This window comes from Antechinus flavipes, chromosome 3 (genome assembly GCF_016432865.1).
Source record: "Antechinus flavipes isolate AdamAnt ecotype Samford, QLD, Australia chromosome 3, AdamAnt_v2, whole genome shotgun sequence".
Taxonomy (NCBI): Eukaryota; Metazoa; Chordata; class Mammalia; order Dasyuromorphia; family Dasyuridae; genus Antechinus; species Antechinus flavipes.
The window spans coordinates 541493604-541520207 of NC_067400.1; the positions used below are offsets into that span (position 1 = coordinate 541493604).

The 26604-nt window shown below is 36.6% G+C and overlaps 1 protein-coding gene and 1 long non-coding RNA gene across 3 annotated transcripts in view; one reads left to right on the forward strand and one right to left on the reverse strand.

The window, feature by feature from the left end:
* Positions 1-431: 431 nt before the first annotated feature.
* Positions 432-3348, reverse strand: LOC127555188 (uncharacterized). Its single transcript, XR_007952176.1, has 2 exons — positions 2824-3348; positions 432-943 (listed from the first exon to the last, which is right to left on the reverse strand). It is a non-coding gene; the product is annotated as an uncharacterized LOC127555188 (long non-coding RNA).
* Positions 3349-3401: 53 nt separating this feature from the next.
* RB1 (RB transcriptional corepressor 1) overlaps positions 3402-26604 on the forward strand; it is a 182635-nt gene continuing 159432 nt past the window's right edge. The window contains exons 1-2 of one of the 2 annotated variants that reach the window (XM_051987322.1): positions 3402-3762; positions 7103-7229. In XM_051987322.1, the coding sequence (XP_051843282.1) occupies positions 3629-3762; positions 7103-7229 (261 nt within the window). In that variant the 5' untranslated portion in view covers positions 3402-3628. The remainder of the gene's footprint in view (positions 3763-7102; positions 7230-26604) is intronic. The other variant, XM_051987321.1, reaches the window with a different exon arrangement.

The window sequence follows — 26604 nt, forward strand, 5'->3', positions numbered from 1 at the left end:
GACATCTTAACAAAACTTGCTTAGTGTTGCTACCAATGACAAATCATGAGTAAAATGAAAAGAGAATTTTTCTTGAAAGTCCTAGGTTACAGTCTCAGTTCTGTTATGTGTAGTTTCCTTATTTGTATAATATCTATCTACCTCATAATTTAGATGTGTAAGATAAGTTCATAAATCTTAAAGCTATAGCTACAGGATTATACTCTGGAGCAAATATCCCAATTCACACTCACATTAACAAGGTTGGGTGCTCAGAATATGACCATATTTAGAGCTTTGAAAGGGACTGGGAAGCGAAAGGTTTGTTTTCTTACCCTACCAGAGTACTTCCCAGCCATTATTATCAATTGATATAAATTAATCAGTCAAACTTAATTAGCTTTTAGAATGAAGTATTTTACATAGTACCCCCAAAAGTACATGATACACTGTTCTTTTTTTTTTTTAATTAAACCTTTCTATTTTTATTATAGCTTTTTATTAACAAGATATATGCATGGGTAATTTTTTAGCATTGCCAAATGCAAAACCTTTTGTTACAATTTTTCCCCTCCTTCCTCCCACCCCCTCCCCCAGATGGCAGGTTGACCAATATATGTTATATATGTTAAATACAATATATGTATACATGTCCATAGTTATTTTGCTGTACAAAAAAAAATATGATACATTGTTCTATGAGTATAAAGACAGCCTAGTAGAAAGTAGGCTCAAGCTTAGAACACCTGTGATAGAGTAACTCACACCTCCTAGGAATCCTTTCACTAGCGATATGATGATATCTCCAAATATCAGGTATCTTTTCTGCTGGCCTTCTGAAGGGTCATGAAACCACATCCAATCTGTCTTTGGCCCTGGATCCAGAAATTGCCATCAGATTCAGAAATGATGCTGGGATGCCAATGAGAAAGTCCTTTGAACCTCTGGAATTCAGGAGACTCTCCTGGCAAGAAGATATAGGGAAAGCCCATAAAACCAAGATTACTATCAAGGCTCAGGGTTCTACTCTTCTCCTTTCCCTCTTTTTCCACCTTATAATACCAAAAGCTATTTATTGGTGACAATTCCAGTAAGATTAAATAGAAGTTTTTCTTTTATTTAATGATCAAATGGGATATATCAAAGGGGGCAATAGGTAGGAGGGATAGAAGGGAAAGACAAGAGGAAGCAGATTATAAACAGTCTGACAGCTCATGCTATTAGTTTCTGGAGGGTAAAAAGTTGAGATGCCAAGGCAATGGCACAACTACATAACCCTCATGGACTCAATGAATTTCAAAATTCATCTGGCCCCTACCCATTCAGTAAATAATGATTAAATGAGGTCACACAGAAAATTGGTTTCACTCTCAAGAGTTTTTTTTCACTATACTGCCTCTTCTAAACTGTTCAAGGGTTCCCTGCTTATTCCAGGAAAGTCCAAAGTTCTTAAACTAGTATTTATGGACTATTTCTGTCAGGCCATGCACTATTCCTGTAATTCACGAAGGCACTCCCACTTCAAACCTTTGCCCAAGGAATTCCAAAGCTCTCCACAAAGGATTCCTCTTTCTCTTTCTTCCAATTAACCAAACCCTATCTTTCAGAAACATCTAAAATCCAATTCTTTCAAAAGGAAACCCACCTTCTTTGACCTCTTACAACAGTTTTTACTTGTCTTAATTCATTTTGAGCAGGAATGAACAGACATCAAGTGATCCAATTCTCTCATTTTACAAAAAAAGAAAGAGGGAGAGAGGAAGGAAGGAGGGAGAGAAAGAAGAAGGAAAAGGAGGAGGGAGGGAAGAAAAAGAGAGAGGAAAGAAAGGAAGGAAAGGAAGGGAGAAGGGAAGAAAGCAAGAAAGGAAGGGAAGAAGGAAAGTAGGAATAGAGGAAAGAGGAAAAGAAGGATAGAATTAATGGAGGAAAGAAGGGAAGAAGGGAAGGGAGGGAAGAAGAAATGGAGGAAAAGAGAAAAGGAGGGAAGGGAGAAAAAGAAGGAAAAAAAGAAAAAAGTAAGCTTTAATCTCTAGAAGTGTATAACAAAGGCAGAATTTGTTCAAACTACCAATCCTGTGATTGGTCTAAAAGTCCTCTCTCTTAGATCCCCTTAGGGTTTCTGTGCAAACTGTGCATGTTCAGTTGGAATAAAAGTGAATGCTGAAAGATCATGGCTTCATAAATTCACAGACTTAGGACTGGGAGGGACATAAGGGACATAAAAAGGCCATCTAGTACCAAATCTCTCATTATACAGGTAAAGAAATTGACCTAGAGAGATTAATTTATTTGTCTAAGGCCTCAGAGGTAGTAAGAATCATACATGGGATGTGAACCCAAGACTTCTGAGCCCAAAGTCTCATCTTTCCACTGCATCACTCTAATAAATCCTAATCATATCAAACAAAAATTTAGTAATAATGATTTCTAACAACTATGTAGCCTTTAATAAGTGCCAGGCACTGTGCTAAGAGCTTTGCAATGAATAAGAATTACGAACATAGCGGAAACACATGTATATTTCATGTATGTATACAGTGTTTACTCTGTGGCAGACAGGAAGCAGCTAGGTGGCTCAATGGAAAAAGCAAACAGAGTCAGCAATTTGGCTTCAATTTGGCCTCACATAATTGCTAGTTGTGTGACCCTGGACAAGCCATTTAATGTTTGCCTCGGTTTCCTCATCTGCAAAGTGCACCAGATGAAGAAATGGCAATCCTTCCAATATTTTTGCCATGAACCCCAAATGAGATCACGAATAATTGTACAGGACTGAACAATAAACAAAAATTTGCCACAAGTTGAGTTAAGGGTTTATAATGAATGACAAAAAATAATACTTACATAGCACTTACTATGGGTCAGTCATTGTGCTATTAGCTTTACAATTATTGTCTCACTTGATTCTCACAACCACTTTAGGAGGTAGGTCCGGTTTTACCCCCATTTTACAGCTGAGGAAACTGAGGCAAAGAGGTGAAATGCCTTGCCCTGAGCCACAAAAGTGTCGGAGATTAATGATGGTGGCGAGAAGGGAAGAGGGGATCCTTTATGAATTTGTTCTCCCGCGTTCATAAGGAGAAGTAATGGTCCCGCATCCCGGGAAGCACAAAAGTATTGCAGGTAACATTAGGAAGGACCACCCCGGGCATGGTTGGGATAAAAGCCCGGGATTAGCTGCTAGGGCTCCTCTTAATCCCCCTCGCGTAAACCAACCGCAGCAGACTGATGGGGCCGCACTCCCCATACTATACTTGTGGGCTTGGGTAGGGAGAAGCCCCGACTTGCAGCAGCCAACAGATGCGGCCCCGCCCTGGTTTCTCCCCGGGACCTTCAGCCTTCGGCCTCCCTGGCTCAGCTGGCGGGCCCGATAACTTGGCGGGACTCAACGCGCAGGAGCGGAAGTGACGTTTTCCCGCGGTTGAGCGCGGAGCTTTTGGTGCCGGGCTAGGGGTAGAGAGGTGGGTGGAGACAGGGTTCTCCCGGTTGTTTGGTTGTTTTCGGGGGAACACAAAGTTTTCTAAAGGGAGCCGACACAGGACTAGGGGTGACTGGTGCGGCGCATTCACGAGGAAAGAGCGCGTGCACGCGTGCTCCCCTTTCCCTCCTCGCCTTCCACCCCCTCATCACTCCTGCCGGTCAGTCAGTCATGCCGCCTAAAGCCCCTCGGAAACCGGCTGTTGCCGCTGCGGAGCCGCCGCCGCCGCCGCCGCCGCCTTCCCCTCCCCCTAGAGAAGAGGAACCGGAGCCGGACAGCGGCTCAGACGACCTGCCGCTAGTCAGGTGAGAGAGCCGGGGCCGGAGCCCTTCGGGGGAGCAGGGCGCCCAGCGGACGCCGGGGCGTACAGGGAGGGGCCGCTTGCTTTGGCTGGGAGGCACTCCGGTCCCGACCTGGGAGCTGGGGGCAGACACCCGGAGACGGCGGCTGTCCTCAAACCGCCCCTGGCCGGGCTGACAGCTGTGACGGGTCACCGTGCTACGGGGACTGGGCTTCCTGGCGGCCGGCTTGGCCCCAGGTTGACAGGTGGGTGGGGCGGGCCTGGGTCCTTAGGAGAAGAAGTGACAGGTGGTTTCTTTCCTCTAGGATTGTTGAGGAAGACAGCCGGGGTGGGTAGGGGTGGTGACTGTGCTTGGAGATCCTGAGTAAGTCTGTTCTTATTCGGGGGGGTTGAGGGGGAGAGAGAAAGAGAAAGAGGGTATAGGGAGAGAAAGGGAGAGAGAGAGAATCATTAGCAGAGTTTGATTTCTAAGTTTCTTCTAGGTTAAAGTCCAGTGCACATTACAGCATTATTTGCTCCCTGGAGATGCTCAGGATCCTGTTCTATTTCTGTATGTTGGAGTTCGATGATTGTTTAGATCCGAGGCATTGCAAGCCACTGTGTGATTCATTAAAAAGGCAAAAGGACAAAATACACAACCCTCCACCCCCGTAAATCGTATACTGAATGCCTCTTTGTGCATAGCACTCTGCCATTTCCTGTATAATAAAGCTAATAAAGTATTGGTTTTGCTGTCAGAATGGTGGTGGAAACGAGGGCACCATCATCCAATTGACTGCCGAGAATGAAAGTTTCGGAGAATTACTAGACTATTGAGAGATTTAGTGAGATTTGAGCCCTGGCTTTTGTGTATTGTAATGCTTTAAGATGTTTCATGAGAAATATAAAGTTATTTGAAGTGATTGGTAAAATAGCTCATTAGAATTCTTGGTGCATGTTTAAAAACACTTGTGAAACACTTTCCGAAAATGTGATTTGTGGTATAAGTACTTAAAAAATAAAGCTGGCAAGGATTGCTCTTTTGATTTGATCTTTATTTTTTCTTTCCTAAATTTAGATGAAACTCATTCTTGGATGTAGATCTGCATCAGCATGTCAAACTTGACTTTGATTTTTAAATTTCTGGTGGATAGGGATATTGATGTCTGATGTCTGTATTATTGTTTTGTAGAATGTTTAGCTATGTCTAAATCACATGGAATTGTTTACTTAGTGAAATCTTTATGTGAGCAATCCTAGTGGATACAGTAGAATACTACAGGGTGATATGTTACAACTTCTTGGTTGTTTTTCTTCTTTGTAGTTATTCTTTATGTTTGAGATTGAAAAGCATATACTTAGTATATTTATTCTTCAGCCAGCCAGCCGGTCAATAAACATTTAATTGCCAGGCATTGTCCTTATGCACTGAGAACTCAAGAAAAGCAAAAGACAGTCCTCATCATCTAACTGGGGAGATAGCATACAAATAATTAGGTACGATAAGATCTATATTGAACAAAGGAAAAGCATTAGCAATAATGAGCATTGGAAAAAAAGATTTTTCACAGGAAGTGAGATTTTAGTTGGGACTTGAAGGAAGCCAGGATTTGTTTCCATTTTGAAGTTATAACTCTATTGAAGGGCAATGGATGCTAGTGGGCAGTTAGGTGGAGCAGTGGATAGCCAGAACTCATCTTCCTGAGTTCAAATCTGACCTTCCACATTTACTAGCTAAATTAGCCTGGGCACTTAACTTTGCCTCAGTTTCCTCATCTGTAAAATGAGCTGGAAAACTGCTCCATCCATCTTTGCCAAGAACACTCCAAATGGGGTCACAAAGACTTGGATACAACTAAATGGCAATAGATAATATAATATTTGGTTTGTTGCTAATAGGCTCATTGAAAACATTTTGAGTATTTTAAATGTACAATTAAAATATGTAGGTAGAAAGAATACAGAAAAGTCAGATTTCGGATGGTGATATAGCTGAAAATGTCTTTCTTTATTCCGCTAGTAAAGTTATTCTATTGGATGTCCTGATAATAGCAATTCTTATTTGTCATAACAGTCAACATACAATACAAAGGTACTACAGAAAACTGCTGAGAAAACCAGAAAGCAGTTAGATTTTACTAGACTGTCAAAGGGGATTCTATGACACACACAAAAAAAAAAGGGTTCAAAATTCCCACTGTAAAGAATCTACCCAGCTGAGGCAGGTCTATTTTATGGAAAGAAAATTTGCTTTTAGGCCTAGTTCTGTGTCTTGACTCAGCTACTAGGTGTCCCTGACTTACTCTTTTCCAGCAGTGTGGTTTGGTCATTGCTACTAGGATCTTGATTCAGCTAAGTTAGGTGGAAGAGAAATTACCCTTTCTTGTTATATAGTTAAAGAACATAGTTTTAATGTATTTGAATCAGTCAAAAACAACATGAATAATAGCTGTTGATAAGATTTGTGTTAACACTTTAAGGCTTCCAGGATACATTTCATGTTTTATCTAATTTGGTCATTAAAACAGTGGTTGAAGAAAGGAGGATGAGAAATGTTAAGCTATCTAGAGTTATACAGCTAATAATTATCTGAGGCAGGATTTGAACTCTTAAGTTTTGCTCTTATTCACTAGACACTTAGTTGGCAATTATAATAGTTTCTTTGGGGGAAAAACAATTAAGAAATAGAAGGCAGAAGTTTTTGAGGGAGAACAGTCTCCTGCAATGATATACAACATCTTTTCTTCCAAAAGTAAATAAATGTAATACAAAAGATTGAGGGGGGTGGAAAGGTTGACAAACCTAGCTTTGTAATAACATTGGGTAAGTAAAAGCTGAAAAGTGGTTTAACAGAAGATAGCTCATGTTCAAGCACACATACTTATCAGAAAATTTTAAAATGAAATTCATTCTATGTTGACATCACTCATTACTTAATTATAGTAAAATTATTTGTAGTTCTTTCTCATTGTAATCTCTGTTTCTCAAAATAGTTAGCTCACTTTTTTCTCTCACAAAACTATTTGGTTACCCTGGAATATATATATAGATGAACCATATCAGTAGCTTTTCACCACTGTGGTGATGATTGATCGATTGATCGATCTATCTATCTATAGATATGTCTAGATATCTAGATATAGATATATCTATAGATAGATACATACATATACACATACAAATAAAATGTTTTTTGCAAAATGTAAAGCACTATATAAATGCTGTGTTGTTACTATACAAAGCACAATATTTTAGACAGCCAGAATGAAATTAATGTTTGGCATTTTTCAGATTATCAATGGCAGTCTGAGATGTCATTTTGATTTAATTCTATGTGCCTTTTATAAACTTTTTTCTTTCTGTAGGTTTGACTTTGAAGAAGCAGAAGACCCTGACTTTACTGCATTATGTCAGAAGCTAAAGATACCAAATCATGTCAGGAAAAAGGCTTGGGAGAATTGGGAAAAAGTTTCATCTATGGATGGAATGTTGGTAAGCATATTTCTCTTAATTTTTAAAATTTTTGTTATCTCTGTTCACATTTCTTAAATGCAGTATTTGTTAAATTGTTATTAGATATTACTAGCTTGTATTCTGATTTATAGTGGAGAAAGTCCATAAAATATGTACAGTAATGTGACACTATTTTCCGTTCTTTTGATATGACTGTAAGACCACAAAGAAGTGTTTGTGTGTTAGGTGCTTTTGAAAATATTATTTTTAAAGTAATTAAAACAATTTGTTACTTGTTTGCATATCTCACCAATTCCTTTATAAAAAGAAAGAAATGAATCTCTAGCATTCCAAAGAACTGAACATGTATGAAAATTGACTGCTTAAAGAAAAGTGGTAGAATATAAGATGTCACAAAAGTCTAGACTTTTGGAATATCATGCATATTTGTGCAAAGTAAGGAATAAAAGGAAATTGAGGAAGTGTAATTTTAGTATTATGAATAAGAATTTCCTTTAAAATGAGTATATATACATTTTTGAAACTTTTCTTGGTTTAAAATTAGATATACCAAGTTAGAATGTGTAACTGCAGGGAATTATAATTTTTCTTTTCTGAAAATTATAGGTATCTAATGTTGAGATATCTGAAGAAAGGGACTTGTAACTCAGAAGTTATAAGTAGTCCTACCTTAAAAAATACTTGTTTGTTCACTAGGCCTTTGGAAATAGTAAACCCTCGGGGTGTCTTAGTTTATATTTCCAGGATATTTTTCAAAAGCCCATTTAAAATATATTGTGGTTGAACTTTTTAAAAAATTAACAAAACATAAGCATAATGGAATCTTATGTTCTTTTGAACTATTAGATGTATAATATGTTTTGTTATCCTGTACTAGGATTTTCTAGTAACTCTGACTATTCCTTCTCAGTCTCACTTATAGTATCATCATCTCTATTTTTTCCCTCTCTGGGTTTACCCCTTGGTCTCTGTCCTTGGTCCTCTTCACTTCTTTCTTAATACCCACTATGAAAAAAACAAATTAAACAGACCAAAAAAAAATCACTGTGATCTCATCAATACTCCAGGATTCAACTATTGGTTATATACATATATACTTCCAAATCTACATATCTACCTCTTCTCTCTCTGCATAGTTCCAGTTCCATATTTCCATCTATTTGCAGGAAATTTTAATTCAACATATCTAAAACTGTGACCTCATTATCCTTTTTTCCAAAATCCTTCCCTGTTTCTGTCAAGGATCAATCAATAAATATTTATTAAGTGCTTACTATGTGCTAGGGACTATTCTGAAAGTAAAAAGCATAAGGATCCAAATATATTCAAAAGACAGTTCCTTCTTTTGGAGGTGACAGCATGCAAATAACTTATGTACATACAAGCTACTGGATAAATTGCAAATAATCCACAGAGAAAAAGTACTAGAATTAAAAAAGCTCAGGAAAGGCTTCCTGTAGGTGGGATTTTAGTAGTGACTTGAAGAAAACCCAGAAATAGATATGAGAAGGCAGAGTTGTCCAGGCATAGGAACACTACTAGTGAAAATGCCTGAAGTCGAGAGATAGTGTCTTTTTCAAGAAACAGCCAAGAGGGGGGAAGTTATGAACTCTACACAGAGGATTTTATATTTGATCATGTAGGTGATAGGGAGCCATTGGAGTTGACTGAGTAGGGGAGCAACATGGTCAAACCTGTGCTTTAGGAATATCACTTTGATAACAGAGTTGGGGATGGACCAGGGAGAGAGAGAGAGCCTTGAAGCAAGTAGATCTTCTAGTAGGCTATTGCAGTTGTCTAGGAATGAAATGATGAAAGTCTACACTAGAATGGTGACAGTTTCAGAAGAGAGGAGGTATATGCCAGAGATACTACAGGGATAAAATTAAGTGGGCCTTGACAACAGATTAGATATAGGGAGTGAGAGATAATAAAGTGTCAAGTATGATACTGAAGCTGTGAGATTAGGAAGATGGTTCTGCCTTAGACAATAAATTTGGAATGGAGAAGGGGTGAGAAGGAATGATGATGAGTTCTCTTTTGAACATGGCTATTATAAGATGTCTGTGGGATATCTACTTCTAGATTTCCAAAAGACAATTGGAGATAGGAAACTTGAAGTCAGTAGAGAAGTTAGGACTGGATAAATTGAACTGAGAATCACTACCATATTGGTGATAATTATATTCATAGGAGCAGATGAAATCACCAAGTGAAATCACAAATAGTGTGTAAAGGGAGAAGAGGCTCTAGAATCTTGGGGACACCAACCATTATTGGGCATGACCTAGACAGAGATTCATCAAAGAAGACTGAGCAGTCAGAGAAGTAGGAGGAGAACCAGGAGAGAATAGTATCTTGAAAACCTAGAGGAGAATGTCAAGAGAAGAGGGTGATTGATAGAGATTTTCTTGATCATTTCCTCCAATTCAATATTTGGTGTTTGGTATCATCCTGTATTTCATATATCAAAATTGTGTTTTCTTTATCATGGACTTCTTCTGGTTTTGCTAGATCTAATCAAGCTGCTGTTTCTATTTTGTTTTCTTTATAGACATTATATCATGAATTGTGATATTAGAGTCCAAATGTTGTAATTTTACTATTTGTTGTTGTTATCCTGTCATTTAACTTGTGTCTGACTCTTTGTGACCTTATTTGGTATTTTTTTGACAAAGATACTGGAAAGGTTTGCTGTTTTCTTCTCCAATTCATTTTATAGTAAGGAGCCGAGGCCAACAGGGTGAAGTGAATTGCCTGGGGTCACACAGCTAGGCAATATTTGAGCCAGACTTGAACTCAGAAAGATAAAGCGCCACCTTAGCTGCTCTTAACTTAATTGTTTCTGACAGAGAAAATAGTTTGTTATAAAAGTTCTGATAGATCTTTTCCATTTTTTTGTCTGTTTATTTTTTTAGATTTCATCCTTTAATATTCTTGAGGTGTCCTAATATAATTGGGCATCTCATCTAACTTCTATAATTTTGTTTTCCTATGTACAACTTCTCACTGTTTTATGAGATGTCATTCATAATCTCTTAACATCTTTGATCATTTTATTTCTCTGATGTCTCAGTTTCGTCATCTGTAAAATGAAGTTGTTTGATAATATGACCCATGAAGCCCTTTCCAACTCAAAATCTATTATATTATCCTCTAATACTTAAGATTTTTCAGGCCAGTTTCTATCATTCCCACTTTTTTTTATTATATCTTACTTTTTGCTCAGATATTTGCTGGCTGCTGTTTCTATGTTCATTTGATTTCCTTGAGGTAATTTGATTTATGTAGTTATGTAGGTCAGTTAAGGTTTAAATTGGCTAAACTTGAAATTAGTTGAACAATAATGGCAATTTCTTACTTATGAACACCTCATTTTTGAAAGAACCCTTCCTATATATAGATGTTCTACTTTTACTACTAATTGTGCCATCTGGTGGATTTAGCAGGAACTATGGTGTGCTGCAATTTAGGGGGAACTATTGCTTTGGGCACATCTGCTTCCTTTAAAGCCATTGTCACTGCCTGTAGACCCTTCTTCCCAGGAGCTCTGATGAAGAAAATTTTTTACATTATTCTGGTAATTGGGAGAAAGAGAGTTCCTGTTCTTTTATAGGATGTGTATAAAGTGCTGAGAGGTAAAAGTACCCTCTGACTAGATCTATGACCAGAAAGATATACTCTTGGTGTCTATAATTCCAACTGGTACTGCATTTTCTGTAGAAACAATGTTATAAATTGTGGTTTTGTTCTATAGTACTACAGAATAGATATACTGTCATTCAGTCAATTAATATTTATTAAAGACCTCTGTATTATGCCAAGTGCTAAACTAAAATTGTGAGTTAAGTTGGTATTTATGGGATAGCTTGAGGAACTAATGAACTAATTTATAACATGTTATGGTAAAACATATTCCTTTGTGAGAACAGAATGTAGTGATGTTTTAAATATCACTATTTGGTTTGTGTTCCCTTTTTGTCTTACATGTTTTATAGTAGAAGACAATAACCTATAGAATTTCAGTTTATTTTTGGTAGGATTGTATGTTTGAGAGTATAGTATGAATAAATTGAGGAATACGTCATGTTTGGAACATCTCTTGAATACATTCTCTTCTCTCTTCTGACATTGCTACCTTCTTATCACTTTGGTACGGGTCCTGATTAATCAATGCTTAGACTATTGCAAAAGTGCTGGTGGGTCTGCCTGCACAAATCTCTCTCCATTCCTATCCATCCTACATTCAGCCAATGATTTTCCTAATGAGCAGGTCTGATCATCCTCACCTTCAAGTAGTTTCCCTTTCACCTCCAGGATCAAATACAAAATCGTTTGTTTGCATTCAAATCCCTTCATAACATGTTTCCTCCTTACCTTTCCATCTTCTTTTACCTTATTCCTTGCCATCTACTCTTTGATCCTTTGACTCAGTTTATTTCATGAATAAGACACTTCATCTCTCAGCTCTGGGCATTTTCTCTGGCTATCTATCCTTCATTCCTGGATTATTCTTCCTCCTCAACTCCTTCCCTTCCTTACCTTTCTTCAAGTTCCAACTAAAATCCTAGCTATCATAGGAAGCCTTTACCAACTCCTCTTAAATCCAATGCCTTCCCTCTGTTAATTATTTCCTGTTTATCTTGTATATAGCTTGTTTATACATATTTTTGTCTTGTTGTCTTTTCCATTAGATTGTGAGCCCCCTGAAGCAGGAGATGCCTTTTGCCTTTTTTTGGTGTTCCCAGCAATGCCTAGCATATAGCAGGCACATAATAATACTTGGTTGGCTAATTGGTTGTTTTTCTTTGCTCTCAAAGAAGACCAAACTGACATCATTATGTTAGAATCAAGTTACAGTGTGTTACACTGTAGCTGATGAGACCATTCTGAGCTTGAAATACTCTACCAAGATTGGACACAAATAGGCTATGAGAACATTTGGGGTAAATTCTCTAAATCTGAGCATCTCGATGTTTCTTTTGAGCTACCCAAGTTTTGCTTTGTTTATAGAGCACAAGCACCTTCTTTGATGAGGGCATGCCATTCTGGGTGATTCTATGCCATTGTCTCTTGTGTCATATAACCAATTCCAAAGTTCTTCAGAGAGAACTTGAGAATGACCTTGTATTGCTTCTTCTGAATGTGAATGCTTATTTTGTGTGAATTTCTGTAGCAAGTGTATGTTTGTTCAAATGATGTAGCCAGCCCATCAGAGTTGCACTTTCTGCGGTAGATTTTGAATGCTTGGTAGTTCAACTTGAGAAAGGACCTCAGTCTCCAGTACCTTATCTTGTCAGGTGATCTTCAGAATTTTCCTAGGATGATTCAAGTGGAATTAATTCAGTTTCCTGGCATTGTATTGTTATACTATCCTACTGTTACACTATACTATTTCACAAATACATAACAATGTCAGCACAGAAGCTCTGTAAACCTTCAGTTTGGTAGTTAGTCTAACCTCTTCTCTCCCACATTTTCCTTCTGAGCTTACCAAAACTGAGCTAGCTCTAGCAATGTGTGCAGCAACTTCATTATCAATATGTACATCTCTGGAAAGTATACTGCCAAGGTAAGTGAATTTATCCATAGTATTCATAACTTTTCCTTTTGCTGTAATCTATGATTTCATCTATGTGTGGTGGTGTACTGACTGGTGGAACACCTATGTTTTCTTAGTGTTAATAGGCCAAAATTAGCAGAGGCAGCAGAGAATCAATCAATTCTTTGTTGCATTTCAACTTAAGAGGCTTCATTGAGTGCATAGTCATCTGTAAACCAAAAAATTTTCTCTCCACTTTAGTCTTGGCTTGTAGCCTTTTCAAGTTAAATAATTTACCATCAGTGCAGTAGCTGATTGATGTCATTATTTGTCCTCATTGAAGGTGTCTGACAATATCGCTGAAAATATTCTGAAAAGTGGAGAAACAAACACACAGTCTTGTTTCACTCCATCAGTGACTGGGAAAGCACAAGAGCATTTTCTATTATCCAGAACCCAGGCAAACATGCCATCATGAAATTGATGTACAATACCAATTTGGACAATCAAATTTTGAAATAATTTTCCCTAAACCCTCATGACTCTGTTCTGCTCCTGTCACTTCTGTAGTTGTTGGGTAGCAAATATCCTTTCAGAAGCCACACTGGCTTCAGATAGATGATGATGGTCCAGATAAAGGATCGGCCTATTAAGGAGAACTTTTGCAAGAATCTTGCCAGCAATAACTAAGAGAAAGACTGCCCTGTGATTGTCATAGGATAGTCTACTTTTTTTATAAGTATAAAAATGGATAATACTTATTGAGAGATCACCTGTATTTTTAAATCATTTTAGTAGACAAAGTATTGGATTTAGAAATGCCCCTGAAAAATTTGCTTTACAAATACTATTTAGGAGAAACTTTAAGAATAAACTGTAAATGATTTTATGTCAGTCAATCAACAAGTAGTTGTTAAGCATCTGCTATGTGCCAGGCACTTTGCTAAAGCTTAGCACGACAGAGAGAAAAATAAAACAATTCTTTCCCTCAAGGAGTTTACATTTAATCTAGGGAAACAACATGTACTCCAGAAAGTAAATACAAAGAGTAATTTATTTTCTTTTATGTTTGTTTAACATTTTATTTTTTCCCCAGTTACAGGTAAAAGAATTTTTAACATTAGTTTCTAAAACTTTGAGTTCTAGATTCTCTCCCTTCCTCCCTCCCCACATTACCCCCCCATCAGGAAAGCACATGTGAAATTATGTTAAACATTTCCATAAAAGTCATGATATGAGGAAAATGTATTTCCTCCCCCCAAAAAAACCTCAAGAAAAATAAAGGTTTTTTTTTTTTTTTTTAAAAGATGCTTCTGTATTCAGACACAATCAGTTATTTCTTTGGGCATGGATAGCATTTTTCATCCTAAGATCTTTAGAGTTGTGTTGGATCACTGCATTGCTAAGTCATTCACCACTGATCACCTTACAATAATGCTGTTATTTTGCACACAGTACATTTCGTTTTGCATATGCTCATGGAGGACTTTACAAATTTTTTCTGAGACCATCCTGCTCATCATTTCTTATAGCACAATAGTATTTCATCATTATCACACACCACAATTTATCTGGCCATTCCCCACTTGATGGGCATCCCCTTAATTTGAGCTAGGATGAAGTGGCTTTAAGTATATTGATAGCTGCATTACTGGAGAAGAAGCAAATAGCAAAGGTGTTTACACAGTAGAATTAACTATGGACTACAGTTTTGATTAAAGAATTTTTAGTAATTGCCATTTTTAGCTCTTGAGAATCAAAGAAATTATGTGTATGTATGTATGGTATATATAGAACTTCTTCCACTAAAACAGATTGTAACCTATGACTTAGAGGTTTAACTTGCCTAGATTCACACAATTCTTAAATGTCAAAGGTAGGATTTAAACTTAGTTTTTCTTGTCTTTGAACCTAGCAGGGCATACAAAGGACAGTTGCAGATGTTCTTCTTGCCCTTTCCCCACTTAGTCTTTTTTTTTTTTTTTTTAATTTTTATTTTATATTTGTTATAATGACTTTTTATTGACATAATCCATGCCAGGGCAATTTTTTTTACAACATTATCCCTTGCACTCGCTTCTGTTCCAATTTTTCCCCTCTCTCCCTTCACTCCCTCCCCTAGATGGCAAGCAGTCCTATATATGTTAAATATGTTGCAGTATATCCTAGATACAATATATGTTTGCAGAACCAAACAGTTCTCTTGTTGCACAGGGAGAATTGGATTCAGAAGGTAAAAATAACTGGGGAAGAAAAACAAAAATGCAAATAGTTCACATTCGTTTCCCAGTGTTCTTTCTTTGTAGCTGCTTCTGTCCTCATTTATCAGTTGAAACTGAGTTAGGTCTCTTTGTCAAAGAAATCCACTTCCATCAGAATACATCCTCATACAATATCGTTGTTGAAGTGTATAATGATCTTCTGGTTCTGCTCATTTCACTTAGTATCAGTTCATGTAAGTCTCTCCAAGCTTCTCTGTATTCATCGTGCTGGTCATTTCTTACAGAACAATAATATTCCATAACATTCATATACCACAATTTACCCAGCCATTCTCCAATTGATGGGCATCCATTCAATTTCCAGTTTCTAGCCACTACAAACAGGGCTGCCACAAACATTTTGGCACATACAGGTCTCTTTCCCTTCTTTAGTTTCTCTTTGGGGTATAAGCCCAGTAGAAACACTGCTGGATCAAAGGGTATGCACAGTTTGATAACTTTTTGGGTATAATTCCAGATTGCTCTCCAGAATGGTTGGATTCGTTCACAACTCCACCAACAATGCATCAGTGTCCCAGTTTTCCCGTATCCCCTCCAATATTCATCATTATTTTTTCCTGTCATCTTAGCCAATCTGACAGGTGTGTAGTGGTATCTCAGAATTGTCTTAATTTGCATTTCTCTGATCAATAGTGATTTGTAACACTTTTTCATATGAGTGGTAATAGTTTCAATTTCATCATCTGAAAATTGTCTATTCATATCCTTTGACCATTTATCAATTGGAGAATGGCTTGATTTCTTATAAATTTGAGTCAGTTCTCTATATATTTTGGAAATGAGGGCTTTATCAGAACCTTTAACTATGAAAATGTTTTCCCAGTTTGTTGCTTCCCTTCTAATCTTGTTTGCATTAGTTTTGTTTGTACAAAGGCTTTTTAATTTGATATAATCAAAATTTTCTATTTTGTGATCAGTAATGATCTCTAGTTCATCTTTGGTCACAAATTTCTTTCTCCTCCACAAGTCTGAGAGATAAACTATCCTATGTTCCTCTAATTTATTTATAATCTCGTTCTTTATACCTAGATCATGGACCCATTTCGATCTTATCTTGGTATATGGTGTTAAGTGTGGGTCCATGCCTAATTTCTGCCATACTAATTTCCAGTTATCCCAGCAGTTTTTATCAAATAATGAATTTTTATCCCAAAAGTTAGGATCTTTGGGTTTGTCAAACACTAGATTGCTATAGTTGACTATCTGTCTTGTGAACCGAACCTTTTCCACTGATCAACTAATCTATTTCTTAGCCAATACCAAATGGTTTTGGTGACTGCTGCTTTATAATATAATTTTAGATCAGGTACAGCTAGGCCACCTTCATTTGATTTTTTTTTTTTTCATTAATTCCCTTGAGATTCTCGACTTTTTATTGTTCCATATGAATTTTGTTGTTATTTTTTCTAGATCATTAAAATATTTTCTTGGAAGTCTGATTGGTATAGCACTAAATAAATAGATTAGTTTAGGGAGTATTGTTATCTTTATTATATTCGCTCGGCCTTTCCAAGAGCACTTAATATTTTTCCAATTATTTAAGTCTGACTTTATTTGTGTGGAAAGTTTTTTGTAATTTTGCTCATATAATTCCTGACTTTCCTTTGATAGAAAGATTCCCAAATATTTTATGCTATCAACAGTTATTTTGAATGGAATTTCTCTTTGTATCTCTTGCTGTTGGATTTTGTTGGTGATGTATAAAAATGCTGAGGATTTATGGGGATTTATTTTGTATCCTGCTACTTTGCTAAAATTATGAATTATTTCTAATAGCTTTTTAGTAGAATCTCTGGGGTTCTCTAGGTATACCATCATATCATCTGCAAAGAGTGATAGTTTGGTTTCCTCATTGCCTACTCTAATTCCTTTAATCTCTTTCTCGACTCTTATTGCAGAGGCTAGTGTTTCTAATATGATATTGAATAATAATGGTGATAGTGGGCAACCTTGCTTCACTCCAGATCTTACTGGGAAAGGTTCCAATTTTTCCCCATTGCATATGATTGCTGACGGTTTTAAATATATGCTCCTGACTATTTTAAGGAAAAGTCCGTTTATTCCTATGCTCTCAAGTGTTTTTATTAGGAATGGATGTTGGATTTTATCAAATGCTTTTTCTGCATCTATTGAGATGATCATACCGTTTTTATTTGGTTGGTTATTAATATAGCCAATTTCCTAATATTGAACCAGCCCTACATATATATATGTGTGTGTGTATATATATATATATATATATATATATATATATATATATATATATATATATATATATATATCTATCTATATATCTATATATCTATATATCTATATAGATATATAGATATATAGATATATCCTACTTGGTCATAGTGTATTATCTTGGGGATGATTTTCTGTAATCTTTTTGCTAATATTTTATTTACGATTTTAGCATCAATATTCATTAGGGAGATTGGTCTATAATTTTCTTTCTCTATTTTCAACCTACCTGGTTTAGGTATCAGTACCATGTCTATGTCATAAAAGGAGTTTGGTAGGACTCCTTCAATCCCTATTTTTTCAAATAGTTTATTTAGCATTGGAGTTAATTGTTCTTTAAATGTTTGGTAGAATTCACATGTAAATCCATCTGGTCCTGGGGATTTTTTCTTAGAGAGTTGGTTGATAGTTTGTTCTATTTCTTTTTCTGAGATGGAACTGTTTAGGATATTTATTTCTTTTTCTGTTAGTTTGGGCAAGCTATATTTTTGGAGGTATTCTTCTATTTCATTTAAGTTGTCGAATTTATTGGCATAAAGTTGGGCAAAGTAACTCCTAATTATTGCTCTAATTTCCTCTTCGTTAGTGGTGAGTTCTCCCTTTTCATTTTTAAGACTAACAATTTGATTTTCCTCTTTCCTTTTTTTAAATCAGATTTACTAAGGGTTTGTCTATTTTGTTGGTTTTTTCATAGAACCAACTCTTAGTTTTATTAATTAATTCAATAGTTTTTTTTACTTTCAATTTTATTGATTTCTCCTTTTATTTTTAGAATTTCAAGTTTAGTGTTTGACTGGGGGTTTTTAATTTGTTCCTTTTCTAGCATTTTTAGTTGCAAGCCCAATTCATTGACCTTCTCTTTCTCTATTTTATACAAATAGGCCTCTAGAGATATGAAATTTCCCCTTATTACTGCTTTGGCTGCATCCCATACATTTTGGTATGATGTCTCATTATTATTGTTTTCTTGGGTGAAGTTAATAATTATGTCTATGATTTGCTGTTTCATCCAATCATTCTTTAGTATGAGATTATTTAGTTTCTAATTATTTTTTGGTCTACTTTCCTCTGGCTTTTTTGTTGAATGTAATTTTCATTGCATCGTGGTCTGAAAAGGATGCATTTACTATTTCTGCCTTACTGCATTTGAGTTTGAGGTTTTTATGTCCTAATATATGGTCAATTTTTGTATAGGTTCCATGAACTGCTGAAAAGAAAGTGTCCTCCTTTCTGTCTCCATTACATTTTCTCCAGAGATCTATCATATCTGATTTTTCTAGTATTCTATTTACCTCTTTGACTTCTTTCTTCTTTATTTTGTGGTTTGATTTATCTATTTCTGAGAGTGAAAGGTTGAGATCTCCCACTATTATAGTTTTGCTGTCTATTTCTTCTTGCGTTATCTTCTTGTAGATGCTACACCACTTGGTGCATATATGTTTAATACTGATATTGCTTCATTATCTATGCTACCCTTTAGCAAGATATAGTGCCCTTCCTTATCTCTTTTAATTAGATCAATTTTTGCTTTAGCTTGATCTGAGATCAGGATGGCTACCCTGCTTTTTTGACTTCACCTGAAGCATAGTAGATTTTGCTCCAACCTTTTACCTTTAACCTGCATGTATCTCCCCGCTTCAGGTGTGTTTCCTGTAAACAACATATTGTAGAATTCTGGCTTTTAATCCATTCTGCTAACCGCTTCCTCTTTATGGGGGAATTTACCCTGTTCACATTTATGGTTAAAATGACCAATTCTGTATTACTTGCCATCTTGTTAACCCTGTTTATGCTTTTCTCCCTTCTTTCCCCCTTCCCCCCTTCCCAGTATTAAGCTTGTGAGCAGCACTTGCTTCTCATAGCCCTCCCTTTTTGGTATCCCTCCCCCCGCCTTAGAGTTCCTCCCCCTATCTTACCCCTTTCCCTCACAGTTTCCGTATTCTCTTCCACTTAGCTTATTCCTTCCCTTTTCACTTTTCCTTTCTCACTTTTCAATGAGATGGGAGAAGTTTCACCATAAATTGAATATGTCTAAAATTTTTCTCTTAAAGCCAATTCTGAAGGCAGTATGATACCCACTATATTCATCCCCCTCCATTCTTTCTCTCAGATATAATAGGATTCCTTTGCCTCTTCATGAGATGTAGTACCCCCACTTTACCCTTTTTCTGGTACAATGTCCTTTCCACATCTAGTTTCTAGAACAAGGTATACATGTATTCTTTATACATCTTTATAGCAGAAATATAGTTCCCAAGATTAATCTTTACCTTTTTAGATTTCTCTTGAGTTCTATTTTTGTAGATCAAACTTTTTGTTAAGTTCTGGCTTTTTCATCAAAAATAGGTGAAATTCGCTTACTTCGTTGAATGTCCATCTTCTTCCCTGGAAAAAGATGCTCATTCTAGCTGGTAAGTTATTTTTGGTTGCATACTGAGTTCCTTAGCCTTTTGGAATATCATATTCCCGGCCCTTCGATCCTTTAATGTGGATGCTGCTAGATCCTGGGTGATCCTTATTGTGGCTCCTCGATACTTGAATTGGGTTTTTCTAGCCGCTTGCAGTAATTTTTCCTTCGTCTGAGGGTTCTGGCATTTGGCCACTATATTTTTTGGTGTTTTGATTTTAGGATCCCTTTCAGTAGGTGATTGATGAATTTTTTCAATGTCTATTTTACCCTCTGTTTCTATGACTTCTGGGCAGTTCTCTTTGATAATTTCCTGGAAAATAGTGTCCAGGCTCTTTTTTTCATCATACTTTTCTGGGAGTCCAATGATTCTCAGATTGTCTCTCCTGGATCTGTTTTCCAGGTCTGTTGTCTTCCCCAGAAGGTATTTCACATTCTTTTCCATTGTTTGATTTTTTTGGATTTGCTTGACTGAGTCTTCTTGTCTCCTTGAGTCATTCAATTCCATTTGTTCGATTCTGATTTTCAGTGAAGTATTTTCTTCACTCACTTTTTAAATATCTTTTTCTAATTGTCCCATTGAGTTCTTTTGTTCTGTGGAATTTTTTTCCATTTCACTAATTTTGTTTTTTAGAGAGCTATTTTCTGTTTCCAGTTCACTAATCCTATTTTTCAAGAATTTGATTTCTTTATCCACTCTGTCTTTAAATGTGTGGGATGACTTCTCCAGACTCTCTTGCCAAGCCTCCCTCTCCTTTTCCCATTTTTCTTCTAGCTCTCTTATGAGAGCCTTTTTAATTTCTTCTATGAGGTTCATCTGTGCTGAGGAACAGATGATCTCCTCCTTTGGGGATTCACCTGGAGACAGTCTGTTTTTAGTCTCCTCAGGGTTTAGAGTCTGCTCTCTATCTGTATAGAAGCTGTCAAGGGTTAAAGTCCTTTTCAATTTTTTGCTCATTTTGTCAGAGAAGAATCAAAGACAAAATAGCAAAAAGAAAAAAAGAAAAAAACCCCTAAATGGAGTCTGCTTTTTTGGGGGGGAGGGGCTGGGTGGTGTTAACGAGCTTCCTCTACAGACTTTGGGGGCAGCAGCAAGGCACTAGCAGGACTGTGCTGCGCCTGCGCTCTGAGACTCCGAGAGCGTGCTGAGACACTGTGGGGGAGGGGTGGCCAGGTCCAGAGAGACTCCAGCTGTTTGGGGTTGTATTCTTCACCCCTTCCCCCCTCCCCCCAGGTGTTTTTAGCTTCTCTGCTGGGCTACTGACTTGCTGCCAGGGCAAAGTATCCAATCCTGCAGCAAAGCTCCCCCCGCAGAGACGGCTGAGATCACACCTCACCCCGCTCTGGTCTGCTCGGCTGTGAGCTGCTCCCATGCTCTCTCGCTGCCGCTGCCTGCCTGCCCTCAGCCTGGGTCCAATCTAAAACCGTCTCTGCCCTCGAGCAAAAACAGACCTTTCCTGGCGAATTTCAAGGATGGCTTTTCTTGGTAACTATTTGTGGGTTTTTTTTCAGTCAAGCATTAATTCAGAGGCTTGTAATGAAATGGATTCTGAGAGAAAACGCGGAGCTTACACAGCTGTGTATCTCCTCTCCGCCATCTTGGCCGGAAGTCCTCCCTACTTAGTCTTAAAGCTACAGTTTTTCTTTTTAAAAGTGCATCCTTTCAACACTTTATGAATTTTCTTGTACTTTGTAATTTTTTCGGGAGGGGGGAGGAATTGATAAAGAAAAGCAGTTAGAAGATGAAGACTTTTAAAATTACTCACTAAGACTGGATGTGTTATGCAGCATCCTCCTCTAGACAGAGAATATTTAGTTATATTACCTTTTGGTCATTGAAACAATTGTTATTGTTGGAAAATTTTAATTTATTTATGCCCTTATCTATGCAAACTGGTCTACCTATTCTTTATATATTGCATTCACATCACAGTAGTTATTGTGACTTTGCACAGACTGTACTCCATATCTATTATTCTTCCTTATCCATGGTTCTTGGAACTATCAGCCCCTTTTGAGGCTCAATTCAAGTGAAACCTCTTTCAAGAGGCCTTTCTTTGGTCCCTTTCTTCAAATTACTTTGCATTTATTTTCATATATTTTGTATTAATATAAAACAACACACTGCAGTATATAGTAAGTACTAAGTACTTAATAAATATTCTATATGTTTGTCTTTCCATCTCTCTGTGCACTAATATGTGGACATTTTATATTACATGCAGAAGAATATGAGATTTTTAGCAGAAATTCATTATTATTATTGGTCTTTGTATTCCTAAAAGAGTCTCTGAAACATAGTAGTCTCTTAATAAATGCTCACTGAATTGAACTGATATGTTTAGAAAAGTAGGTTCAAGTCTTTCCAGAGGCAATTGAAGTCAAGATGGCAGAGTAAAGGTAGGAATCTGCCAACCCTTCTCCCAGACCATTCCAAATTCCATTAAATAGTGACTAAACAAATTTTAGAGCATCAGAACAACCCAAAAGGCGGAGTAGAACATATACTAACCAAAGCCAGCTTAGAAGGTCAGCAGAAGAGTTTGTGGCACCATAGCCTTGACCTTGACTCCAGCTTCAGCCCTGGCCATATCCCAGCAAAGCAGTAATGAGACCTGTGAATCAGTAGCAATACTGATGGTTTCCAGACCTGTCAGCCTAGTGATAACAACAATGACTTGGAAGGTTGGGGGAAAAAATTTGTCAGTGAGGGAGAGGGCCCTCGGAAACCAGCATGCTAGGAGTGAGTGTGGGCAGTGGTGGCAGTGGCACCTTTGGAGCCCTCAGCTCACAGGAGTTCTCTTTATTGACACTGAGAAAGGACACTGTTGCTTTAGTACACTAAATCTTAAAGCTACAGTAGAGCAGGGATACTCCTTACAGTTCCAGGGGAGAAAAGGGGGCTTGTGGTCAGGTCCTTAGAAGAATCTCTGAAAGCAGCTGTTTAAAACTCTTGAATCATGGAACAGTGCATCCTCCTCTCTGGAAACAGCCCAACTTTAACAAAGAATTAAAAGCCAAGTAATAGACTAGGAAAATGAGCAGACAGCAGAAAAAATTTCTGACCATGGCTATGATAACAAAGAATATTAAAACACACACTCAGAGGATGAGAATCAAGTCAAAGCTCCTACATCCAAAGCCTCCAAGAAAAATAAGAATTGGGCTCAGGCCATGGAAAAGCATAAAGGGAAAATTGGGAAAAGAATTGAGAGTGATCCAAAAGCAAATACAAAATGCTATTGAAAAGAAAATGCCTTAAAAAGCAAAATTGGCCAAATGGGAAAGGAGGTACAAAAGCTCACTGAAGAAAATAATTCCTTAAAAATTAGAATTGAGCAAATGGAAGCTAATGACTTTATGAGAAATCAAGATATAATAAAGTAAAATCAATGAAAAAGTAGGAAAAATGTGAAATATCTCCTTGAAAAAACAAGTGATTGAAAAATAGATCCAGGCGAGAATTTAAAAATTATTGGTCTACCTGAAAGTCATGATCAAAAAAAGAGCCAGGACATCATTTTTAAAGAAATGATTATCAAAGAAAACTTTCCAGATATTCTAGAACAAGAGGGCAAAATAGAAATTGAAAGAATCTACCAATCACCACCTGAAAGAGATCCTAAAAGGAAAACTCCCAGGAATATTATAGCCAAATTCTGGAACTACTAGGTCAAGGAGAAAATATTGCAAGCAACCAGAAAGAAACAATTCAAGTATAGTGGAGCCAGTCAGGATAACACAAGGTTTAGCAGCTTCTACATAAAAGAATTGGAATAGTATATACCGAAGAGGAGTAAAGTTAGAATTACAACCAAGAATCACCTCTCCAGCAAAACTGAGTATAATACTTCAGAGAGAAAAAAGTGGAAATTTAATGTGATAGAAAATTTTCAAGCATTTGTGATGAAAAGACCAGAGCTAAATAGAAAATTTGATTTTCATATACAAGGACTCTGGGGAAGTATAAGGAAGTAATCAGGAAAGTGATATCATATGGGATTTAATAAGGTTTGTCTGTTTACATTTCCTTCTCATTATTATAGCAAGCTATTTTTTGGGAAATATTCATCTCTGTGGGAAAATAACTGTTTTAACAGAAATATCTTCTTAACAATTGAATTTCCTTTTGGCTATGGAATTACCAAGCAGACAGCCAATAATAGCAAAATTAAATAGGCTTTGTTTTGAAAAAAGAAAACATTGATAATTAAGAGGATTTTATACAATAAATTTTCACACTTTGTAGATAGAATATACTAATTCTAGTATAATTTGAAAGCACTATAATTAGATATTATCTAAAAACACCCAAGCATGAACATACTATCTAAGGATCACAAATTTAGGCTGGAAGAGACTTTATTTTTTTATTTTTTAATAACTTTTTATTGATAGAACTCATGCCAGGGTAATTTTTTACAACATTATCCCTTGCATTCACTTCTGTTCCTATTTTTCCTCTCCCTCCCTTCACCCCCTCCCCCAGATGGCAAGCAATCCTTTACATGTTGAATAGGTTACAGTATATCCTGGATACAATATACGTGTGCAGAACCGAACAGTTTTCTTGTTGCACAGGGAGAATTGAATTCAGAAGGCATAAATAATCCGGGAAGAAAAACAAGAATGCAAGCAGTTTATATTTATCTCCCAGTGTTCTTTCTTTGGGTGTAGCTGCTTCTGTCCATCTTTGATCAATTGAAACTGAATTAGCTCTCTTTATTGAATCCTCAAACAGTATCATTGTTGAGGTATATAATGATCTCCTGGTTCTGCTCATTTCACTTAGCATCAGTTCATGTAAGTCTCACCAGTCCTCTCTGTATTCATCCTGCTGGTCATTCCTTACAGAACAATAATATTCCATAACATTCATATACCACAATTTACTCAACCATTCTCCAATTGATGGGCATCAATTCATTTTCCAGCTTCTAGCCACTACAAACAGGGCTGCCACAAACATTTTGGCACATACAGGTCCCTTTCCCTTCTTTAGTATCTCTTTGGGGTTGGAAGAGACTTTAGAGATCATTTCTTCTAACTCCTCCCCCCATCCCCAATTATTTATTTGTTTATTAAAGCTTTTTATTTTCAAAACATATGCATGGGTAATTTTTTCAACATTGATCCTTGCAAAACCTTTTGTTCCAAATTTTCCCCTCCTTCCCACCACCCTCTCCCCTAGCTGGCAGGTAGTCCAGTACTTAATCCAGTCTAATAGTTAAATGTGTTAAAATACATATTAAATCTAATATATGTACACATATTTATACAGTTATCTTGCTGCACAAGAAAAATCAAATCAAAAAGGAAGAAAAAGAAAAACTGAGAAAGAAAACAAAATGCAAGCAAATAACAACAGAAAGAATGAGAATGCTATGTTGTGGTCCATACTCTGTTCCCATTGTCCTCTGCCTGGTGTAGATGGCTCTCTTCACCATGGAACAAGTGGAACTGGTTTGAATCATCTCCTTGTTGAAGAGAACCCCGTCCATCAGAATTGATTGTTGTATAATCTTGTTGCTGCCATGTATAATGATCTCCCGGTTCTGCTCATTTCACTTAATATCAATTCATGTAGTTCTCTCCAAGCTTCTCTGAAATCATCCTACTGGTCATCTCTTACAGAACAATAATATTGTATAATATTCATGTACCATAACTTATTCAGCCATTCTCCAATTGATGGGCATCCACTCAGTTTCCAGTTTCTTGCCACTACAGAGGGCTGCCACAAACATTTTTGCACATGTGGGTCCCTTTCCCTCCTTTAAGATCTCTTTGGGATATAAACCCAGTAGTAATACTGCAGGGTCAAAGGGTATGCACAGTTTGATAACTTTTTGAGCATAGTTCTAAATTGCTGTCCAGAATGGCTGGATGTATTCACAATTCTACCAACAATGTATCAGTGTCCCAGTTTTCCCACATCCCCTCCAACATTAATCATTATCTTTTCCAATCTTAGCCAATCTGACAGGTATGTAATGGTATTTCAGAAGTATTTTCATTTGCATTTCTCTGATCAATAGTGATTTGGAGTACCTTTTCATGTAACTACAAATAGTTTCAGTTTCTTCATCTGAAAATTGTTTGTTCATATCCTTTGACCATTTATCAATTGGAGAATGACTTGAACTATTATAAATTTGAGTCAAGTCTCTATATATTTTAGAAATGAGGCCTTTATCAGAACCTTTGGATGTAAAGATGTTTTCCCAGTTTATTTCTTCCTTTCTAATCTTGTTTGCATTAGATTTGTTTGTACAAAACCTTTTTAATTTAATATAATCAAAATTATCTATTTTATGATCTATAATGATCTCTAGTTCTTCTTTGGTCACAAATTCCTTCCTCCTCCACAAATCTGAGAGGTAAACTATCCTATGTTCTTCTGATTTGTTTATAATATCATTCTTTATGTCTAGATCATGAACCTATTTTGACGTTATCTTGGTATACAGTGTTAGGTGTGGGTCTATGCATACTTTATGCCATACTAATTTCCAATTTTCCCAGCAGTTTTTGTCAGATAGTGAATTTTTATCTCAAAAGCTGGGGTCTTTGGGTTTGTCAAATACTAGATTGCTATAGTCATTGACTATTTTGTTCTGTGAACCCAACCTATTCCACTGATCAACTTCTCTATTTCTTAGCCAGTACCAAATGGTTTTGATGACCGCTGCTTTATAATATAATTTTAGATCTGATACAGTTAGGCCACCTTCATTTGCTTTTTTTTTTTTTTTTTTTTTCATGAATTCCCTTGAAATTCTTGACCTTTTGTTCTTTCAGATGAATTTTGTTATTTTTTTCTAGGTCCATAAAATAGTTTCTTGGGAGTTTGATTGGTAGAGCACTAAATAAATAGATTAATTTAGGTCATCTTTATTATATTTGCTCGACCTATCC